At 37.7% G+C, this 20,942-nt stretch overlaps 2 protein-coding genes across 3 annotated transcripts; one reads left to right on the top strand and one right to left on the bottom strand.

Annotated features, from left to right (window-relative positions):
• The first annotated feature begins 6,480 nt into the window (after window positions 1-6,480).
• On the top strand, window positions 6,481-12,470 carry LOC113714230 (uncharacterized). Of its 2 annotated transcripts, none has more exons than XM_027238021.2 (6): window positions 6,481-6,983; window positions 8,171-8,318; window positions 8,824-8,900; window positions 8,987-10,837; window positions 11,259-11,412; window positions 11,505-12,470. In XM_027238021.2, the coding sequence occupies exons 2-6, from the start codon at window positions 8,180-8,182 to the stop codon at window positions 12,233-12,235; spliced, it is 2,952 nt and encodes a 983-aa protein (XP_027093822.2). In that variant the 5' UTR covers window positions 6,481-6,983; window positions 8,171-8,179; the 3' UTR covers window positions 12,236-12,470. The 2 variants fall into 2 exon arrangements, with proteins under 2 accessions (XP_027093822.2, XP_071937778.1); XM_072081677.1 differs by lacking the exon at window positions 6,481-6,983 and adding an exon at window positions 7,705-8,065.
• A 2,532-nt stretch (window positions 12,471-15,002) lies between these two features.
• LOC113714219 (tetraspanin-18-like) lies at window positions 15,003-18,772 on the bottom strand. Its single transcript, XM_027238013.2, has 6 exons — window positions 18,349-18,772; window positions 17,923-18,022; window positions 17,187-17,267; window positions 17,001-17,105; window positions 15,998-16,198; window positions 15,003-15,319 (listed from the first exon to the last, which is right to left on the bottom strand). Exons 1-6 carry the CDS (start codon window positions 18,660-18,662, stop codon window positions 15,242-15,244), a joined length of 879 nt encoding a protein of 292 aa, XP_027093814.2. The 5' UTR covers window positions 18,663-18,772; the 3' UTR covers window positions 15,003-15,241.
• Window positions 18,773-20,942: the final 2,170 nt, after the last annotated feature.

Raw genomic sequence — 20,942 nt, 5'->3', positions numbered from 1 at the left:
CTGATCGTATTCGTCTGCAACAGACATGGGCCTTCTGAGCGATTCTCCGGGTTGGCAGCGTTCCATTTTGGGGAAACTTTGTCAGACGCTGGTTAACAACCGACGGTCCAGTTAGGGACTTAAATTTTAACCATTTTAAAGGGAATTTACATATAATGACGCTGGGGCACTGAACTAAAGTAAAATGTCCCATCTGGACCCATGAACGCCTTCGCGCAGTTGTCAAGGTCCTTAAGTTCCATCATGCTGTTAAGGCTTAAGCCCCAGATGTGCCACCAAAGTAATTTTGATGTAGTGGTCTCACCTTGATATTTACATTCTATTACCAAGTTTTACAAGGTAAGACGTTTGTGAGGACTGATGAGTTTCAATCTGTTCACACACTTATTATAGGAACATTCGAACGGACAATTGCTCCGGGGAGGGAGTGCAAATTCTTGAATCATTTTTTGGGGTAAGTGCAGATATATATATATATATATATATATATATATATATATATATATATATATATATATATATATAAGTAAACTTGTACTAGTACGTATCAGACAACTTGCATTGCATATTTTATACCATGAGCATTAGCTTCATCTAGGTAATTTCAACGCTCTCTTAGGCATCGACTGACTATAAAGTATAAACCACTTCTCTGAGAGCAGTAGAGTATGTACACCGAATCAGAGAGGAGATATGGTATAGTAAGGTGTTACGACGGAGAAATAGAAACAGAATATACAAGTTTATTGCCATTTATTTACTTTTTCTAAGGAATTGACGAATAGTAAATCAACTCTGTTTAAATGAATTGGCCACTAGATAAAATATAAAGTACAAGTTTAACTGGATGCTGCGAGTTCAAAAGCAGTGCACTGTCTTTTGGTCTTAAGATAAGATCCTCTCTTTCCAACTTTCTTAATCCAGTTGAGCTATTGTCTTTTGGTCTTAAGGTAGGATCCTCTCTTTCTAATTTTTTTAACCCAGTTGGGCTATCCTCTAGTACAGGTTAGAGTAAGATATAATAATTGACAAAAAAAAAAAATTTGCCTCAACAACAAATGTTTTTGTCTCTTGATTATGGATTCTTCTTTCACGGATTCTTCTGTAAACCCAGGAGGCGCGGGCAAGCTATAGAAAGAATACCGAAGCTGGGCACTTGGCAGTCTAAAGCTAATTGAAACATCTTAAAAGCATTTTATATTCAAAACCGGCTGTGTAGCTTTTTCCTGCAGCTCCTTTTATTGCGAAGGGAGAAAGTAAAGTTCCCACCGCGCAAACAGCAGAAGCCAGAGAAGCTGCAAAGGAATATTTTTACTACTAAGGAGTATAAAATAAAAGGCAAACAGTAACAACGTGAGGCATTGTGGGGAAGGGCCTGGCGCTGGGGTGCGGGTGGTGGCGGACAGAAGAAGACGAAACAAAATCCTGGCAAAAGCCCCCCACTCGTGAGGGAAATGGCCTCTCACCCTCTCTCTCTCTGGTACCAATCGGTCAACCCCAAGCAGCTGCGTGTCGACGTCATTTGTCTGTACCAAAACCTCCATCCATTTGTTCCTACTTTAGTACAACGAATCTTTTTCTATTATTACTACTGTCTCTTTTTCTTATAATTTCACCCCCGGCTTATCCATTACTCTTTTTTTTTTTTTTTTTTTATCGACACAGGAGTGTCCAGATCAATCTTTACAGGGCCCGACTAATCTCCTACGATTCGAGCCCGGCACCCCAATCCGACCAAGGCACGATAAGTGCACAGACATCCCCATAACACAATTTCGAACCCGGGACCTGAATGTCCCAAGAGAATGCTGCTATCACGTGGCTGAATCCGTGAGGGCGCGGCCTATCCATTACTTGATTCCCTTCCCATCGGTGATTTTTTGTCTACATAATATTAAGGCGGTCGTCAAGTTAAATGATCCACTGTCCTTGCAGAATTACCTCGACAAAAAGGGTTTATACCAATTCGCTCTGCTGAACGAACTTACTGCACAGATTCTTTTCCGTAGAAAATCGTAGCAATAGCAAGAGCAGATTGAACTTATGATAAAAACAAATTGGACAGTTACATTCAACTATTTGAAAACCTTGCCCACTCATTCATCCTTGTCCTTGTCCTGCAACTTCAACTTCGTGTTGGCAAAAATTCAAATTCGAAGTCAGCAAAAAGAAAAAAAAAAAAGTGTGTTACCAATCATTAGCTGTTGATTTTTTCACAAAGGTAATTTACACTTTTACTAATTTTCTTTCCCCTGCTTTTACCAACCGTCAGCCAAGAGCACTACTGACCTTTACATTTTATTACAAGCAGCATATCAGTTTGGAGGATGATGCTGGGCAAAGCGCTCCATTTTACATTCTTCATTTTTTATTTTTTGGAAATTTCTTTCAGTTTTCGTTTTACAATTATTTTCTTTTGTTTCGAATGCTGGGGAAATGAGAAATGAAAAGCCAATTATGATCGCCCTCGCCCTCCCAGGGAGCTACCTAAAGTACTCGTAAGGCCCAGAACGCTCGCATTGCTTTTTACCTTTTTTTGGCCATGTCTTGCGGTTCCACCGAATAATCATTTTTCTGTCGGTTTCCCCCTGCCTAATTTGTCTTTAGATTCGATAAAGGGCTTTTCGATTATACCCTTTATGCAAATTCTAACAAAAAAAATTATTTTAATCATGTTTTCCCAATAAATAGAGTTGCAATTCATCTTTGTACCTTGATGGTAGCTAGCCCCTTTTTAAAATTTCAAACTCAACTAATAAAATGCTGGATGTTAATTGAGAGGTGGTAATGGATGGATTAAGTTGGCTTGACAGACGTAGTGGGTATGTCACGCGAGTGTAGATTCTAAGTAGTGTGTGTAATTTGTTAGTCGACGCACAGTTGATTGCGTGCATGCCATTGCTTGGGTGGTGGTGGTGGTATGATCTGAAAGGCACCGCAGAACCGTGGGAAAACGACACCTTCGACGTACTAGATTACATGTTTTTTGTGGTGTTGGGGTCTCCCTCGTTCTTCTTCAACCTTCGTCTCGAGTACTAGATGTCGACTGCTTAAAATATGTAACTACTTAAAATATTCTTGTAATATATAATCCTGCTACTGGTAGAGAGAGATATGTAGGTAAAGGGTCATTTTCACTTGCAACTGCTTAATTTAGTTTGCGTTTGGTTTTCCGATACATGGTGGATTTTTCTTGGCTAAGCTAGAATCGTGCCATGCAAATTAAATGAGGATTTATTTTCTTCTTCATGAGAAAAGGAATTCGAGCAAAGCTGTGTGGTACTACTGTTTACACTGAACTCATATTTTATGACATCCGCACAAGCACATAAGCTATTTTCGTGAACAGTAGTTGTCAAATTGGAAGCAAGTTGGGGAGGGACAAGCCACTCAAGAATAACGAGGGCAGGGTGGCCGGGGGGGGGGGGGGGGGGAGGGAGGAGCGCCTGGACCTCCGATTGAAACAGATTTCAGAGACTTCCTAATCACTATCTATACCTAACCATGAAACGTGCATGGGAGTGGGCGGTTCCATCTCCAAACCAACCACACTCTTTTCCTTCTTTTCTTGGGGCCTTTTCATTTAAAGAAAAGGAAAAACCTTACAATACAACGATGGGAAGATGAAGCAACTGCGGGTTTACTGTCACTTGATTGTACCTTCACGTTTAGTTTAGTACTGAGTAGTGTTGAGGAGTGGTAGATCAAACGTGCAGTCCAAATTGATGGATCAAATCAAAAAGGAAATAAGGAATGGGGGAGGAATATGAAGATGTCGTCTCGGTAATTAACATCCGAAATTGCAATTAAGGACACGGTGGTTGGTGGTTTGCTGTAGGGCCACGTTATTTGCTAGATCTTCCATAATTGCCTGTTACGTCGCCTGCGTCACGATTTGACGGTGGCGATTGAATTTTTTAACAACGTCAACGTTACGGATTCTTCAAACCTTCACAAAGAACACGACAAAAAAAAAAAACAAATTTTTTTTCTTTTAAAATAAAGTAGTGTCATTATCATAATTAAGCTCGGGAAGACTGATAAAGGCTAAAACTTTCAACCGCTGATGCCGCTCTGTCGAGTGTCTGCAGACAAGGACGAAACTTCAAGTAAAGTAAGTGAACTTTTCCTTCAAAAAAAAAAAACTTGCTAATCATAGGAAAACAACTTCCATACTTGAAATTATTAAAATAAAGGTCCTCGGTCATTAAGTATTCGTGCGTCATAAACTCCAATACTTTATTTTGTTGTTGAATTCTTTATTTGAGTTTGTCGCTGATCTAGTTTCTATAATTTAATCATGCTAAAGCCGATAATCATATACCATTATTAATTCTTTCCATGTCAATTATACCAAGTACGATTTCTAATTTTGATGAGGAATTTTGGTTTTTCCAATCCCGAGCCCGCAAGTTATCAAGGTGAGATGTGGGAACCCCTCTCCCATGCCCGTGTTTATATTTATGCAGTCAGTAAGAACGAAATGTCTAGCTTCTTTTGTTTTTTAATATTTTTCCTAGCTAGAAAGAAATATATAGCTTCACAACAAAATAATTTTGTCATATTCTTTCATCAACTCAAAGCTCAAATGGTTGCCAGAGTCCTGAATGATTAAAAGTCTATTTATTCAACACGATATAAATATCAAACAGAATTTTGTAGGTCTTACATATAGTGTTAAAAATGCTGCACACCATGTAATTTAGGTGCTATAATTTTTTTCGATCAATCTTAACTGTTCACCTTCGAAACGGTTGTCACGATTGATACCTACAACCATTATTGCCCCTTGAATGATTGTGCTCAATTCAGCATGAGCGTAATGTAAATGTCTATTTATTCAACACGATGTAAATATATAACAGAATTTTGTAGGTCTTACGTATAGTGTTAAAAATGCTGCACACCATGTAATGTAAGTGCTATAATTTTTTTCGATCAATCTTAACTGTTCACCTTCGAGACGGTTGTCACGATTGATACCTACAACCATTCTTGCCCCTTGAATGATTGTGCTCAATTCAGCATGAGCGCAATGTAAATGTCTATTTATTCAACACGATGTAAATATATAACAGAATTTTGTAGGTCTTACGTATAGTGTTAAAAATGCTGCACACCATGTAATGTAAGTGCTATAATTTTTTTCGATCAATCTTAACTGTTCACCTTCGAGACGGTTGTCACGATTGATACCTACAACCATTCTTGCCCCTTGAATGATTGTGCTCAATTCAGCATGAGCGCAATGTAAATGTCTATTTATTCAACACGATGTAAATATATAACAGAATTTTGTAGGTCTTACGTATAGTGTTAAAAATGCTGCACACCATGTAATGTAAGTGCTATAATTTTTTTCGATCAATCTTAACTGTTCACCTTCGAGACGGTTGTCACGATTGATACCTACAACCATTCTTGCCCCTAATTCATAAATTTTATGAGCACCTATTTACAAAATCATAAATTTTGATAGCACGTTGAGTCGTCAGAGAATACTTATATGTTCTTCAAGAGGAAAAATACATACACTTCTAAGGAAAAAGTAAATTTTGCCTCCATTTACAGGATTTTTTAACAAAACCTTCTTGATTGAGAATAATGCATGACAAGGCAACAGCAGTGCATCGAAGATGTAGCATGGTTTGTGCGAAAACCACAGGAAGAATTTTACATTGGTGTCGACAATGGTTTAGCATTTCACTTTGTCGTACGGTGGGAAGCAATTTCCAAGGTGGACAAGAGTACTTTGGGAAATTAATTGAGTACATAAAATATGTGCCTGTAATCAAAGCCATATATACGAGCACGTATGGGACAAATTAAACACTCATTAAATGCTATGAAATCAAGGACACGAATCTAGATTGGGGGCTGCACCATGATAGCAATAACTCAAAATATCTTCTTGTAAACAAACCCCATAATTAAATCAACCAACAATTCAGATTTCTTCCACCTACGATAATAGTAACATAAACATAAATCCCTTAAGATAGGAAGTTATATAAATTTAAAATATATTCAACACGCTAATGTAAACTTGGTCCAACTTTCACTGGAATCAGATTTGGGGACAGAAGCGATTGTCAAGTTAATCATTTTTTTTTGTTTTATTCAGTTTCATAAGATGTATATTCATTTTTTTTCAGAGAGAAACTTACTTTAAATAAAAAATAAATATAAAATAAATTTTGTGAATTCTACATATAATATTAAAAAATAATATGCATGTAGTAATTTAAAAATTAAAATTTTTTTAAACTAATCATGACCACGAACCTTTCGGGACGGTCATTCCTTACCCCATGGCCATTGGAATCGAGGGGCAATAAGAACGAGAAATGACTGAAATCAACGTTGGAGGGCCCAAACAGAAACGTCTGAGAGCAAAAGGGCCTCATTCAGCAAAATAGAGAGTTCCAGCCATTATCTGAGTTTAATTATATTATTATAACTTCCCCCTCGTATATTAGTATCCGAGTATTATTTAATTCATCTTCCACTTCACTGGGCCTCTCACTCTCTCTCTCTCTACGTAATCAAAACTCATAAATGAATCAGAATAAACAAAAGCAATTCAAGTCCGACACAGAGTCGGTGCAGCAGCAAATGCGATGAACAAGGGAGAATAATACAACTGCACTCCTCCTTTCTTCACTGCAGCCAGCGACAGCTACTTCCAACAGCTGCTTATATTTATTTCCCCGGCCAATGCCATTCTCCGGCGGCTTCTCTCGACCTCTACCACCAGAAGAATTATAGTAATTCCTTTGCTAAGAAGAGTGTGCGGCGCGTGTGACGAAGCTGAAACCGGAAAATCTTAGTCCGTCGGCGGTGGCGGCGGACTCAGAAGCGCTTGGCATTTGCTTTGGTTTTAACTTACTTGAAACTTTTTCTACTAGGAATAGTGAATGGAGTAGCTTCTTTTATTGGTTTTACCTTTTCGCCACCTATTCCGATCTCGCTTTTTTCAGAAGGTAATATATGAATCGAATCTGATTCTCCTTTTTCGTTCTTTTCATGAAAACTTTCTCACTTTCGATCTGCTCTTTTCGTTTCTACAGTCATTGCAGCTTTTGCAAGTAGATTTTTTTTCTTTTTGGTTCTCTCTTTCTCCTTTTTATTGTATTGTACATTATCTACAGTCTGTCATCTTTCCATCGATTTGTATGTTTTGTTCTCTACTTTTGAGCATTATTAGTGAAATTATGGTTTTTTTTTAGGGAAATACAAATTATGTGGCTTTCGTTCTTTATTGGGCTATAATAGATCAAATCTGGTCATTTTTTGAGGGAATTGGTTGACTAATCAGAAGGTCTCTCGGTACTTAGCATTGATATTCAGGAAATGTGGCTCAATAGGCTTTTGCTAATTATTTTGATTAATTTTCTAGGATGATTTTTTGGGGAGAAGAAATTAGAGTTTGTTCAGAGCACATGTTTTGATTAGGTGTGACTAGCTGATGTGAAGTTTCATTCGAATATGCTGCAAAATTTCTGACAGTGTTATTCTCTGGCTTATTTTCACGCAAATCTAGATTTTCTTTCCCTTCTTTGACGTAGTTTTAGTATTGATTGATTCCTCTAACAAACCGTCCTTTTCCTCTTCTCCCTCCCCTCTCTCTCTGTTTGAAATGCTCACACTTTATCTGAATTTTGGGTTTGATTTTTTTTTTTTTGGGTCTATCTATCTATAAGATCTACATTTGTAGAATACTAGAGAATAAAAATTTACTTTTTTGCTTTAATCTTTTTCCCATTTTCTCGGGAGATACTTCAAGAGTTAGTGCTTTGACTTTTCTTCTGATCTTGTTGTGTAACATGTGGCTGCAAGCTTTCTTCTTTATGTGGGATTTACTACTATCATACTAGCTCGGGTCTTGATTGTAACAATCCCACTTCTCTTTGCCCAGTATTCAAACTTTTGCTTTCTTCTGCGTGTTTGCAAATTAGATTTTACCTCTTTTGTGCTTTTAGTCCCCCACAAAAAAAAAAAAAAAAAAAAATCTCCCATGTGATGCACAATGCGTCAAAGCATCTTTAAGATCAAGCTGATGAGGGTGTCGTGGATAATGATATTTGACTGATTTTGTTGTTTTATTTTCTTTCTGTGCGAGATGATTGTTATGCTTATTAAGGTTGATGGGTGAATTTTGCTGTCTCAGGGGCTTAAGATGAATGGGTTTCACAAGGGAAAAAATCACAACGTTGAGGGTCCTTTTCCAGGATGCTTGGGAAAAATGGTGAACTTGTTTGATATGAGTGGTGGAATGGCAGGAAACAGGCTGCTCACAGATAAACCACATCGTGATGGTGAATGCTTTTTTATTCAACTCATGTATAACTATTTCACAATTCAACTTTTGGTTCTTTGCATAAAGCTCTGTATCGAGTGATTTGGTGGAGAACATCAACCTTGTTTTTGATTAAAGTGTATACTGGCATTTCTGTCTGTTTTTTCTCCTTGGAGTTGGTCCTGTGGAAGGATGGCTTTGAGGGGTAACCTCAAGTTGCTTGTTGGGTTTGAGAATTTCGTCCTGATGGATACCTTCTTCTTAACATAGTATCCTGGTTTTCCTAGTGGTTTTTTCCCCCTAATGATGCCACATGATTTTCACAATGGAAAATTTGGAGACAGAAATATTATACATGATTTGCTTAAAATTGACCTTTTATCCATTCTGGATTATATATGACCCTTTTTGCTAGTGGTTTTTCAACTTACATTTTGGAGAGAGGATGGCATTAGTGCAGCTGTTAGTTTTGTATTTTTGGTCAATAATGTGAATGTGCTCACGTGCCTGAGTATGATTTGTAGGTTCTCCACTTTCGAGGAGGAGCCAATCAGATGTTTCTAGGATGGGTCAATTTGAAGATCGAATAGAGGAGAAAGTGGTATGTCTTTCTTTCAAGATGATATTTCTTCTTGAATCATTGCCAGATTGATGACACTTATGATCCTGCTGGTGTGGAGCATGCAGATGTCGGAGTTCAGTAGAACTTGTCCAAACAGGAAATCCAGTGGCACGCCCATGAAGATGCTCATTGCTCAGGAAATGTCTAAAGAAGTAGACTCTAAGCATAACCATCCTAGTGTAGTTGCCAAGTTAATGGGGCTTGATGCCCTTCCCCAGCAGCAGCCTGATCAAGCAACAGAAAGAAGTCATTCAAGAGGTTATTCACGGAGTCAATCAGATGCACAGTTGAGCTATTGGCAGCATGACAAAGGATTCTGGGATTTACCAATGCAAGATGAAACTCGTGATCCGCAGCATAATGAATACAAAGATGTCTATGAGATAATGCGACAGTCACCAAAACCAAATTGCACGAGGGATAAATCACCTCATAAGGGAAGATGTGATGAAACTCCAAATGACAAAAAAATGGCTCTTGTTCGCCAGAAGTTTATTGAAGCAAAGCGCCTGTCTACAGATGAAAAACTCCGTCAGACTCAGCAATTTCAAGATGCCTTGGAAGTCTTAAATTCTAACAAGGATTTGTTCCTTAAGTTCCTGCAAGAACCAAATTCGATGTTCTCACAGCATTTAATTAATTTGCAGTCTATTTCTCATCCTCCTGAGACAAAACGAATAACTGTTCTTCGACCTTGTAAAATGGTTGATGGTGAAATGTTTGTTAACTCAGCAAAGAAGAATGAGAAGCAGATAAAGAAATCTGCCCAGATTAGTCAGGTGATTGGGTCGGACAAAAGCCATCCAGGACTTTCCACTACTGGAGTAAGTTGGAAATTTGACGAAAATCCTACTCAACCAACACGAATAGTGGTTCTAAAACCTAGCCCTATGAAGCCCCAGGATATGAAGGCTGTGGCGTCCCCTCCTGCTTTGTCACCAGAGTTGCACTGTGATGAAGAATTCATTGAGGAAGCAGAAGATGATGAGGCTCGAAAATCAAGAGAAGCAGCAAAAGAGATCACTAGACAGATGCGTCAGAACTTGAGTGGACACCGAAGGGACGAGACCTTACTTTCATCTGTGTTTTCAAATGGCTATATTGGTGATGAGAGTTCATTTCATAAATCAGAAACTGAGTATGCAGCTGGAAATCTCAGTGATTCAGAAGTCATGTCACCAACTTCTAGGCATTCTTGGGATTATGTCAATAGGTTTGGTAGTCCTTACTCTTCGTCCTCCTTTAGCCGTGCATCTTATTCTCCAGAATCCTTGGTTTGCCGAGAAGCAAAGAAGCGACTCTCGGAGAGATGGGCCATGATGGCCTCTAATGGGAATTACCAAGAACAGAGACATGTGCGGAGAAGCTCTAGTACTTTAGGCGAAATGCTTGCTCTCTCTGACACAAAGAACACAAAAAGAAATGTGGTAGAGGGTGCTAAAGAAGATTCTAGGGGTTCGACTTCGAAGTTGGTTGGTGATCTCAACAAGAAGGATGAAGACATGAATAATTCACCAAGGAACCTCGTGAGGTCGAAATCTGTTCCTGTATCATCTATGGTCTTTGGCATGGAGCTCAATGTGGATGGAGCAGATCAAGCTCACAAGGAGACAGATGTTTCAAATGATGCAGCTAAGGCTAGAAGTGGGAAATTGTCTTTGAAAGGGAAAGTTTCAAGTTTATTTTTTTCTAGGAGTAAAAGATCAAATAAACAGAAATCTGTTGTATGTCAGTCCAGAGAGGAATCCCTACCTGCTGGAACACCTTCAGATTCTCCTGGAAGAAGCGATAATGATGGAAGCAATTGTCTTAATGACACGGGCTTAGAAGAATGTTCATCACCTAGTCTGCATCGATTATCTAGCCAGGCATCTTCTGCTGATCAGCCTGGCAATCCAAGCATAATTTCTTCTGAGGTGATTCAATGCATCAACTTCCTGTATGAATTCTCCTTCAACGGTTGCAAGTGTCAACATTGTTCTTTTGTGCTTTTTCCTTTATCAGATTTATTGAGCTTAAATTTAGTTTTGTTCTATTTACATATGCCCTTTCCATCAATGTCAACTTCTTTCATTAGTTGAATGACACTTATAACACAATATGTAACACTTATGGAGCACAGTGATTGTTTGTAGTGACCTCGTGTTTGCATGTTGAGATGAGGAGATTGTCTTAAAAATGGATTTTGTCTATTGATCCCATAAATGCTTTACATTGTGCTGGACATATGATGGTGAATCCGGTTTCTTCTGGCCTACAATTTTGAATTCATAATCAACTCTAGAGAAGCTTTGTCCTTGGAAAGACCGTGAATCTTCATTGATTCTATGTGTGCAGGTTGGTTTTGCTGTGGTGAAGCATCTGGTGGCTGGGAACCCAAGCGAGAATCAGGATCAGCCAAGTCCAATATCAGTCCTAGAAACGCCATTTGAAGAGGAGGAAGAACAGACGGCAACTGAGTCCTCTGGCAATAACAAGCCAGAAGAACATGGTACGTTCTGACAGCAAAGCATAGTCCTCACCATTCCTCTGTTTCTTTTAATCGTGAGTTGTAAATTTTTATTTATTTTTTGAATTAAACAGGGGAGTTGCCTGTACAGTGTAAGCCAAACCTCATAGATAAGTCGCCACCAATAGGATCAATTGCGCGCACTCTGTCATGGGGCGAATCTTGTGTGGACACAGCCACTTCATATCCATTAAAACCATCCTCCTCCCCTCAAGGAGCAGAGGAAGGGGAAGGAGAATGGTTCTTCTTTGTTCAAGCATTATTATCTGTGGCAGGTCTAGATGGCGAGGTGCGATCTGACGCTTTATTAGCTAGATGGCACTCATCTGAAAGCCCATTAGATCCGTCACTGCGGGACAAGTACATCAATTTGAATGACAAGGACACGCTACGTGAAGCGAGGAGAAGGCAATGGTGGTCAACAAGAAAGCTTGTGTTTGACTGTGTCAATGCAGCTTTGGTGGAGATAGCAGGGTATGGGTCAGGCACATGCCAGAGAGCAATACCCTGTACTGTGTCCCATAAAACCCAACGACTAGAGGGTGTGGCGACGTTCATGATGGTTGATCGAGTTTGGGCCCGGATGAAGGAATGGTTTTCTGGGGAGGAGAGGTGTGTCACCGGTGATTGTGTGGTGGACAATAACAGCGTGGTGGTGGAGAGGGTGGTGAGAAAGGAGGTGGTGGGCAAGGGGTGGCTGGATCACTTGAGGTTAGAAATGGACAATCTAGGTAAGGAAATTGAACACAAGTTACTGGACGAGATAGTGCAGGAGGCTGTGGTTGAATTCACTGGCAGCGTGTGACGAGGTTGTTTTTTTTTTTTCCCTATTAATTTGTGAACTATCATATGTGTATTTTGTAGTATCATTTTTCCAGGGAGATGGCCCACATCCGTCCAGCCCACCCCCAATTCTTTACTTCGGCTTCGCTTCCAATATCGTAACGTGCATCTGTTACCTGCAGTGACGGAAATTTATCTGTAGGAGACTGTAACCTGTCCGGAGGTTGATTTGTCTGTAGGATAATTCTATTTCCTCCTCCTCCTGCTCGGTAGTCACTACTCTGTCCTCCCACTGTCTTTTCATACCCAAAACAGGACACCAAAGGTCATTTGTGCGCAAGCGCCGCAACGGAATATGCTTACTAACAGTAATAATAGTAGTAGTATCCGCGGCCTGCTGCTAGTGTCTTCGACCACCGCAATGGCGTCCTGATACTGCGTAATTTGTGGGTTCCAGGAATTGGCAGCTGACCCACGGATGGGCATCTCTCCTTTGACATCATGCAATGCCTGCGTGTGCAACACCTTTCTTTCTTTATAGGAATAGGAGGAGCCCTGTCAGCTATATTGATGAGTTTTGGTAGTTGTCATTGGCCGGTAATTAGTGCCCCTTCTTTTTGAAATTCTACCCGTTTGGGCATTTCGGATCGCATTATTGGGAGTCGGCCGCAGTCGCTGTGAGCGACATCTACAGTAACTCGATTAACGTCCATGTTTATGGACAGAATTTAAGACTAGACTCGTCAGCAACTTCGAAAGCTTGAGGATCGCAGAGATTGAATATCCTCCTGAACTCTTTTTTTTTTTTTAACTATCTTAGGACGGGCAGAACTAGGGGGAGGGGACTGAACATTTGGATATTAAAAGACCGGTTGCTTATTTTTATGAACTATGGAGCTTAAACAAAAGAAAAAAGAAATGCCTTTTTGTCATCTCAGTATCTTTGATGCCCATGTGCTATTGTGTTGCGGGACCGATAAAGAGGAATTCTCGAGAAATGGGATTGATAGGATACCACTTTGTAAGGAGTCCCACCGGGCACTTGTTTAGTCACGAGAGTTGCTCAACGATCATTGTCCATCTCTCTCATCGAAGATCATCGAATATTAGGGTTAATATCCCGAAAGGGATTCTCCTTTCAGGTCGGAGGATTAATCAGGTTTGATTTATCCGGTGATCCGGATACCCCCTTCCGTCCGGAAAAAAAAAAAAGGACACCACTTTGTAAGGGGAGCTATTTAACGGTCTTAAATTTTGTTGAGTGAATGTCAGGGCACTGACCACAACTTTAGAGAGATTCGCAAAGTATAGTGTGCCTGAATCGGCATGTGAGCTAGAAATATTTAGAAAATTGCTGTTGTAAAAGAGCACTCTCTTTTCACTTTCGGTTTAGCCTGCAACAGCTAAATGAGAAAGACGCGAGTAATCTATCTCATAACAGATGGGAGATAAAATCAACCACTTGAAAAAAAGAAGTTCAGGTCATTCATACCCAAACACTAAAGACGAGCTAGACAGTCACATGGCGATTTCGAATAAAACTATTTGCATCTGTTTCCATCCCTCGTCTTGTTCTTGTGGTGATGCTGATGCAATCTTCAGACATGAATTCTTCCTGTTAGGACCAGTGACGAGTAAACCACAAATACCACCACCTTCATGGGACCAACAGAGCGCCCATCGTAGAACTGATTTCCAGTTGGACTTGGATGTTGGCAATTTAGTATGATTTGCGCAAAATTGGCCGGATCTGTGTCAGCCATGCTTAGGGCTGCAAACGAATCGAGCCGCTCGCGAGCAGCTCGAGTCGAGCTCGAGCTCGAATTCGAGCTCAGAATATTAAACTCGTTAGCTCGCGAGATTGAGTATATATATATATATATTTTTTTTATTTTTATTTAATAATAAAATTACGTATATTATATATATATTTTTTTATTTTTTATTTTTATAGTGAAATTACGGATATATCCTTAATATTTTATTATTTATTCAGAAAAAAATATTATTTTATTTATTTTTTTTAAAAAATAAAATAATTTTTTTTAATTTTTTTCGAGCTCGAGCTCGAGCTCGGCTCGACTTGATTCGAGTCGAGCTCGAGCTCGAAAATTGCCAGCTCGTCGAGCTCGAGCTCGAGCTTGATAAAATTTAGCCGAGACTCGGCTCGATTAGCTCAAAACTCGACTCGGCTCGGCTCGTTTGCAGCCCTTGCTCTGCAAGTTCTCTCAACTCCCACGCCCACAAAGTGACTACTTTTCTTTTTGTGGATGGTGGTAACCCTGGACCTACCCAAAAAGGATAAAAAGTAGTAACCCTTTTCGTATCTTAAGATGACAAAGTCAACAATCGGTTACTGTACTACACCTGCAAGTGTAACCACACAAATCAAATCATAACCGCGCTGCGCTAGGAAATGTATACACTATAGAGTCATTCCAGCCTCAATAAAAGGACTCGTCTAATCAATAATGCCCATTAAGTGGAGCCCCAAGTATTCTCTTGCAAAAGCGTAGTTCTCAATGCAATTGAAAAATAAATGCAATCGGGTGCACTACAGGTGGAAGTATGTAGGTGTTAGCCAGTGGATGCTAGTCGGGGAAAAAAAAAAATTTCGTTTTAAACTTTTTGGTATTGGCAAGCTTTCAACAAACACACTGCAACATAGTACATTGAAATCCAGCCTCCCAGCAAACAAGAGGGCTTTAATTGCCCTCCGATGGCCACCAGCCAGTAAGCTCAGATTTTCAATTTGCGAACAACTATCCAAATTAACATTTGATCACACGAGCCAGAAAGAGTTTTATCACTCAACAACAAGCCAAACATTTCATTCCTTTATTACAAAGTCATTCACATCTTACCCTATACCTCAAGTAGTGTGGAACAAGAAAGCTTTTGAGAAATTCTGTACATTGCAACTGAGAATGGAAAGAATAAAGAATTACGAAGCCAATCATCGGAATATATACACGAGGCAATGGCTACTTTCTCCCGCAAGTCATGGGATTGATTGCCATTCCGATCTTCAGTGCCTAGGATTCTGCTCTACAGAAGAATTTTGATCCACTATATTCTGCTTATTATCACCACCATTCAACCCATACTGCGGGACAATCAAAAAGAAAATATAGACGCATATCAGAACTATGAGTTAATTACCAAAAAGACATGTTCCACAGGAAAGTAAAACAGAGATAGACTTATTACTACTCGAGAACATGTAACCATATTGCATAAAGAACAAGAGTAGCTCCCTATCTTTCCTGCCTTGCCCTTTCCAAACTGTGACACCTACATCCCCTAGAACTTGCTTTTGCTGTCCCCCTCACTGATCTTCTTTCCCTTGAACTCACCGAGAACTTAAAAGTTGCATTGGCCAATGTGGGTATCTTCATTTGTAAAAGATAAGACATATCCCAATTTTTCGGGTTAATTTCAGCTTATCTGGCACTGAATTAGATAGATATGTTGGCATATTGTCTATTTTGTTCCAAATTATTTTGTACTTGGCTTTTCATGTATTGAGTAATCTCAGTAGGGTTTCAAATGAGGATTGTCTGCTAGCTTGAATCAATATGAATTAAGAATCAAGTCAAGAAAAGCTAAGGTCAAGTAGTTTTGTTTTGCAATTTCTCAAATTCAAGCTCAGTTCTGACGAGAGGTTCAAGCTCAAGCTTCATGGTGTTTAGATGAACATACCTGTCTTACCTCAACTGAGCAAGAATGCACCATTAATATAGAAAGTGTACTGTAACTTCTACTGCATTATAAGAATACCAACCTTTTCTCTCATGCGTGAGCTCCAAATGTCGGAGTGGCTCCCTCTAACATCACTCCTGATCGAACCAGATGCTTGGCTGAGATGTGGATGCAGTAGTGGCTCCCAAGGTCTTTCTCTAATGTCATAAACTCTCTCATTGTCGAGGTCTTCTTTCTGATTTACCAAGGCTCTGAGGATTAGCGACAGCAGTAAGGACATCACCTACAAAAACCAATAAAAATGATACATCATTAAACATGCGATAAGAAACAATAAGAAAGGTGGAGAAACAAAGTATTTAAGTTAGATGCTTTATTTACTGTCCACAATTTATCTTTTTATCATCGACCATTATATTCCTCGCATCTGTCTATCTATGCATCAAAGAAATGGGCTATAATTAAACTATATATTTTGTACTTAATCACCATTTTTGTCAATATTTTCGAACTATAAGTTTTGAAGATCTTCAATGTAAACGATCTTCATTAGTCGATAAAGTTGAATTATACTTGGTCAAAGTCATAAAGATGTAAACATCGTCAACAATTTATCCTTTCTCATTCATCTTTGCATCTGTCTACCTATGGCTGTGATTAAACCATATATATCACATTTAAAGATCATTTTTGTCAACATTTCTGAACATTAGTGTTGAAGATCTTCAATTAAACAATCTTCATCAGTCAATGAAAGTTGAATTATACTGGGTCAAGGTCATATATATGTATTTTGTGAAGAACAAGGCAACCAAGTAATACTCAGAAGATGGTAAATCAGATTATCAAGTAGATAGATGGGTTGCCCATGAAAACCTTATTCGCAAGAAAATCAAAACTAATGAAAAAGGTAGAAGTTTATATAATATGTGGAAATTAACTTGTCAAAAATGCACGACAACTAAGTTGTGGCCATGACAATGGCACAAATATGACAGGAAAGAAAATTTTCCATGTTGTGTTAGGTAATACTACTTTCTGAGAGAAAGATAAGAAGTCAACAGCAAATGTGGAATGATATATGCCTGAATTATGACAACCGCAATGCCAACCCACTCGAAAACATCTCTATTTTCTTCAAGAAAGGTGCGCAAATGATCAAGTTCTCCAGTTGAATCAACTGGAAGATCCTGAAAAACCAACTTATAGGTGAGAAACTTATGTAAGGCCAAATCAAGAAAACAGAATACTTTAGCTACAACAAAATTTACCGTCTCCCATTGGTGATCAATTGCAATGAATGTCACCAAACTGACTTCCAAGAGGATGAAGAATGTGCTTAATATAGCATACTATTAATTTTGGCTGGTTAAGGGGGGCATCAAGCAAAAATAAATAGATACAAAATGTCAGCTAATAAACTGAAATAACATAGAACAGAACAAACAAAAAAGATGGAAAAAAGAAAAAAAGCCAATTTCTTTTATTTGATTTGCTTGGAGAACCAAAGGCAAATGACATCTGCATCAAGCAAGAACTTAGAATCTGTGGATGTATCACCTTCTAAATCCTTCCGAATTCAAAATCTTCATCTTTAATTTCACAATAAAGGTAGGGAAACAAAAGATTCTCTTTTAATTACAATTAATTTTGACTGTTAGGCCATTAGTCCACCCACCTAACAGTTATCTGATATGTCAGCAAATCCACTACCGAATACATAATAGGGTCATACTTGCAATAACTTTTGCCTTCCATTAAACTTACTCAATGGAATTAAATCTAACACACCAATCAAGAGAAACAAAAATATTAGTTAAATTCCATCATTTTTAGATGAAAATTATCAAAATTCTCTTGGTGCTAGAGCACACAAAAGCCATCCTGAATACAATCATAAAGCCAAAATGATATCTCCAAGTAAATTTCAATTCAATACCTCAGATAAGAGGCACGAAAGTATGCTGAGCAGATTAAAAGGGGGAGAGAGAGAGAGAGAAAGGATACAAAGCAAAGGCAACAACCATTAATAGCTTCAGCTGCAATGTGACCGATGCAAGTAATACAACACATCAGAATACCCACTCCCAGAAATGCATATATGAACCTGCCCAAAAACCAGATAAAAGATGAGCTCAAGTACATAAATCACATGACCACATTTGTAAATTCATAACAGCTCAAGCAATCACTCTCTATATTCCCAACATTTGCAAACACACACACACACCACCAACCCTCCCCCCCCCCCAAAAAAAAACCAAAAAAAAATAACCATCATGTTAAAAGTCGAAACTGTCAAGTAACAATCCATTACTGAATTTCCTAAAAACAAATCTCAGTTTTTACAATTAGAAACAAAAACAAAATGTGGGACAACAAAATATTTCCCAAAAAAAAACAAAGAAAGAAAGAAAAAGTGAAGTAGAGTACCAGGGTTTGGGAAGGGAGTTAGAATTGAATTGAAGCCCATTGAGGAGACCCGCATCCAAAGCGACGTCGGCAGGAAAATGAAGATCGAGATTGTGGAGATTGTAGGAGAAGTGGGATGGAGATAAACCTGGATAAGAAGAATGAGGAGGAGGAGGAGGGGTTGAGGGGACAGAAGTGTGATGATGGTACCAATGATTAAGCATGAGGGATGCGTATATAATTATGGAGACTCCCAGGAATGTCTGCAAATAATTCAAGAATTTGAGGAGGAAGGCCAGGAATGACTGACAACATGTTCGCTCCCCCCTTGCCATTTTTCCTGTGCTTGGAATTTGGTATGGTCGACGTTTTGTTTTGGTCGCTATCCGACTTCACATTTCTTGCCGATTTAAATTGGCCTAAACCCTAATGCTACAATTTTAAACTTTTAACTTATTTGCAGATTGCGTTCATCAGGATAATTTTCTGCGAAAATTTGCTATAATAAGAGGACTTTAGTTAATTAACTAGTTCTGTACCCATTCATTGAATGGGAATTGCTTAAAAATAATAAATTATTTAGTATAGTTCATAAAAATATTTGCATAAAATACAAACTTATTGTATAATCTATTATAATCTTTCTTAAATACATTACTATGTACACATTGTTATTCAAAAATAGTCTTATAATGTAAATTTAAATATCTAATTCAGTGATTAATAATTCAAAAATACAAAAAAAATTTAACAATATGATAACATTCAAAAACTTGAAAATAGACAAGATCAAATCTTAGCTGATCTTCCGTAAACAAAAGAATGGCCAGCTCGTTACCAAAACATCAATTTGGGTACTTAATATAATGTGAAAAGAAAAGAAACCGAATGAAGTATTAATAAAAGATCAGAATTCAGAATCAATTAAGTCATAGGAACATAGCAATCTTCTAAATCTGTTCACGGCTAATAGAAGCAAAACGAAAACATAAGATGTATTTTGCTCTTAAGTCAAAAACATAAAAAATCTAAATAGTCTGATGTATATTGCATGACGTTAACTGCTGTATGACAATGAACTTGATGCCTTGCCATTTTTGTAATCAGTGACGCGTTCTTATTCTTTAGAAACTTTCTACCAAAGTCTAAAAAAAAACATTGAAAATAGCACAAAATTTTTTTAACCCCAGAAACCTAGAAAATAAAAAAAAAATTAGTACATTGTTAAAGACAATTAATAAATTGTCAAAGGCAATTAAAAAATCGTGTGAAAATACATAGTTTAAAAGGCTACTTTTAAAATCACTAACCAAAAAGCAATATGTGTTCTACTTGAATTGAATAGTGAATCCATAAATTGAAATAACAAATTAATTACAAAAACCTTGCCAGAAATAAAAACCAAACTGTAACTTTTGAAGACTTACGTAGAAAATTCAAATTTAATGACTTAGTTATGAAAAAGGTGTAGGAAATTACAGACCATATACAGCAAGCATAAACAAAGTTCGAATGCAGTCATTGCATTGAAGGGAATAAAAACGAAGTTCCAAATCTGGTCCTTGCATTGAAGTAAAAAAAAAAAAAAAAAACTTTTCAAAAAAATTGGTCAAAAAGTGTAAACATTCTCACTGCTTGATAAAGTGATAAATAATAGATCGAGAACCATATATATGAGTAAAATATAGAGTATTTGCGATAGTGATAATCTGATAAAGATAATCTAATATTTGAATTGATATTTCGAACTTTTGAGTTGAAGATGAGAGAGAGTTAAAAATATAATTCAAAATTATTTATACTAATCCCCAAGAAATTTAAGCTTGACGATTAGGGTTAAGGGAAAAAAATGTGAAAGAATTAAAGAGATAATTATGGAAGGATTATCTAGAATTGTAAAGGCAAGAGAAAAAAGAGGGATAAAATAGCGTAGGTTATTAGGAGGTTAACTCATGAAGCGCGTTGCACCCACTTGTCCTGTCGTTAAGTCACGTAGGAAAGAGATAAAATAAAAGGATAAGGATGAGAATACGACTTTATTATATATATATATATATATATATATATATATATATATATATATGATACGAACTAGTAGTATTTATCATCTAATACTACACTCTAATATTATACACCTCGTCCCCGCAAGTAGTCCGACTAGTTCTGTAATCTGATAGTTACTCGTATCTCCCGTGATCGACCTCCTTGTCCGTGTGCTACTCCATTGTATATCTTTAGAACAAGACTCTATACAACCTTAGAAGATTAATTTAAGCAAATGATTGGAATATTCCTAAGTGAAAAAAATATATATTATACAACTCACATCTAATTTCCTTCCCTGTTTAACTACACAAAATTCAAAGCAATTAACTCCCAAGATATACAAAGAGAAAGTGCAAAGAGTGTCAAATTGCATAACTTAAATCTTTTGAATCAGGCTCGTTGATAAGTAATCAGATTTGAAAATGCATAATTATATTAAGTTACTTTAATTGACTTTGAATTTTTTTTAAAGACATTTAGTTATTTGAATCGATTTGAACTTCAATCAAAAAGTTTTGTTGGCTCAAAATTCAAATAGTACTTGAATTAATGTGTAATTAATTTGTTTT

Source organism: Coffea arabica, chromosome 1c, assembly GCF_036785885.1.
Source record: "Coffea arabica cultivar ET-39 chromosome 1c, Coffea Arabica ET-39 HiFi, whole genome shotgun sequence".
NCBI classification, from domain to species: Eukaryota; Viridiplantae; Streptophyta; class Magnoliopsida; order Gentianales; family Rubiaceae; genus Coffea; species Coffea arabica.
Note: the sequence above shows the minus strand (reverse complement) of the source record. Positions and strands in the feature narration are given on the sequence as shown.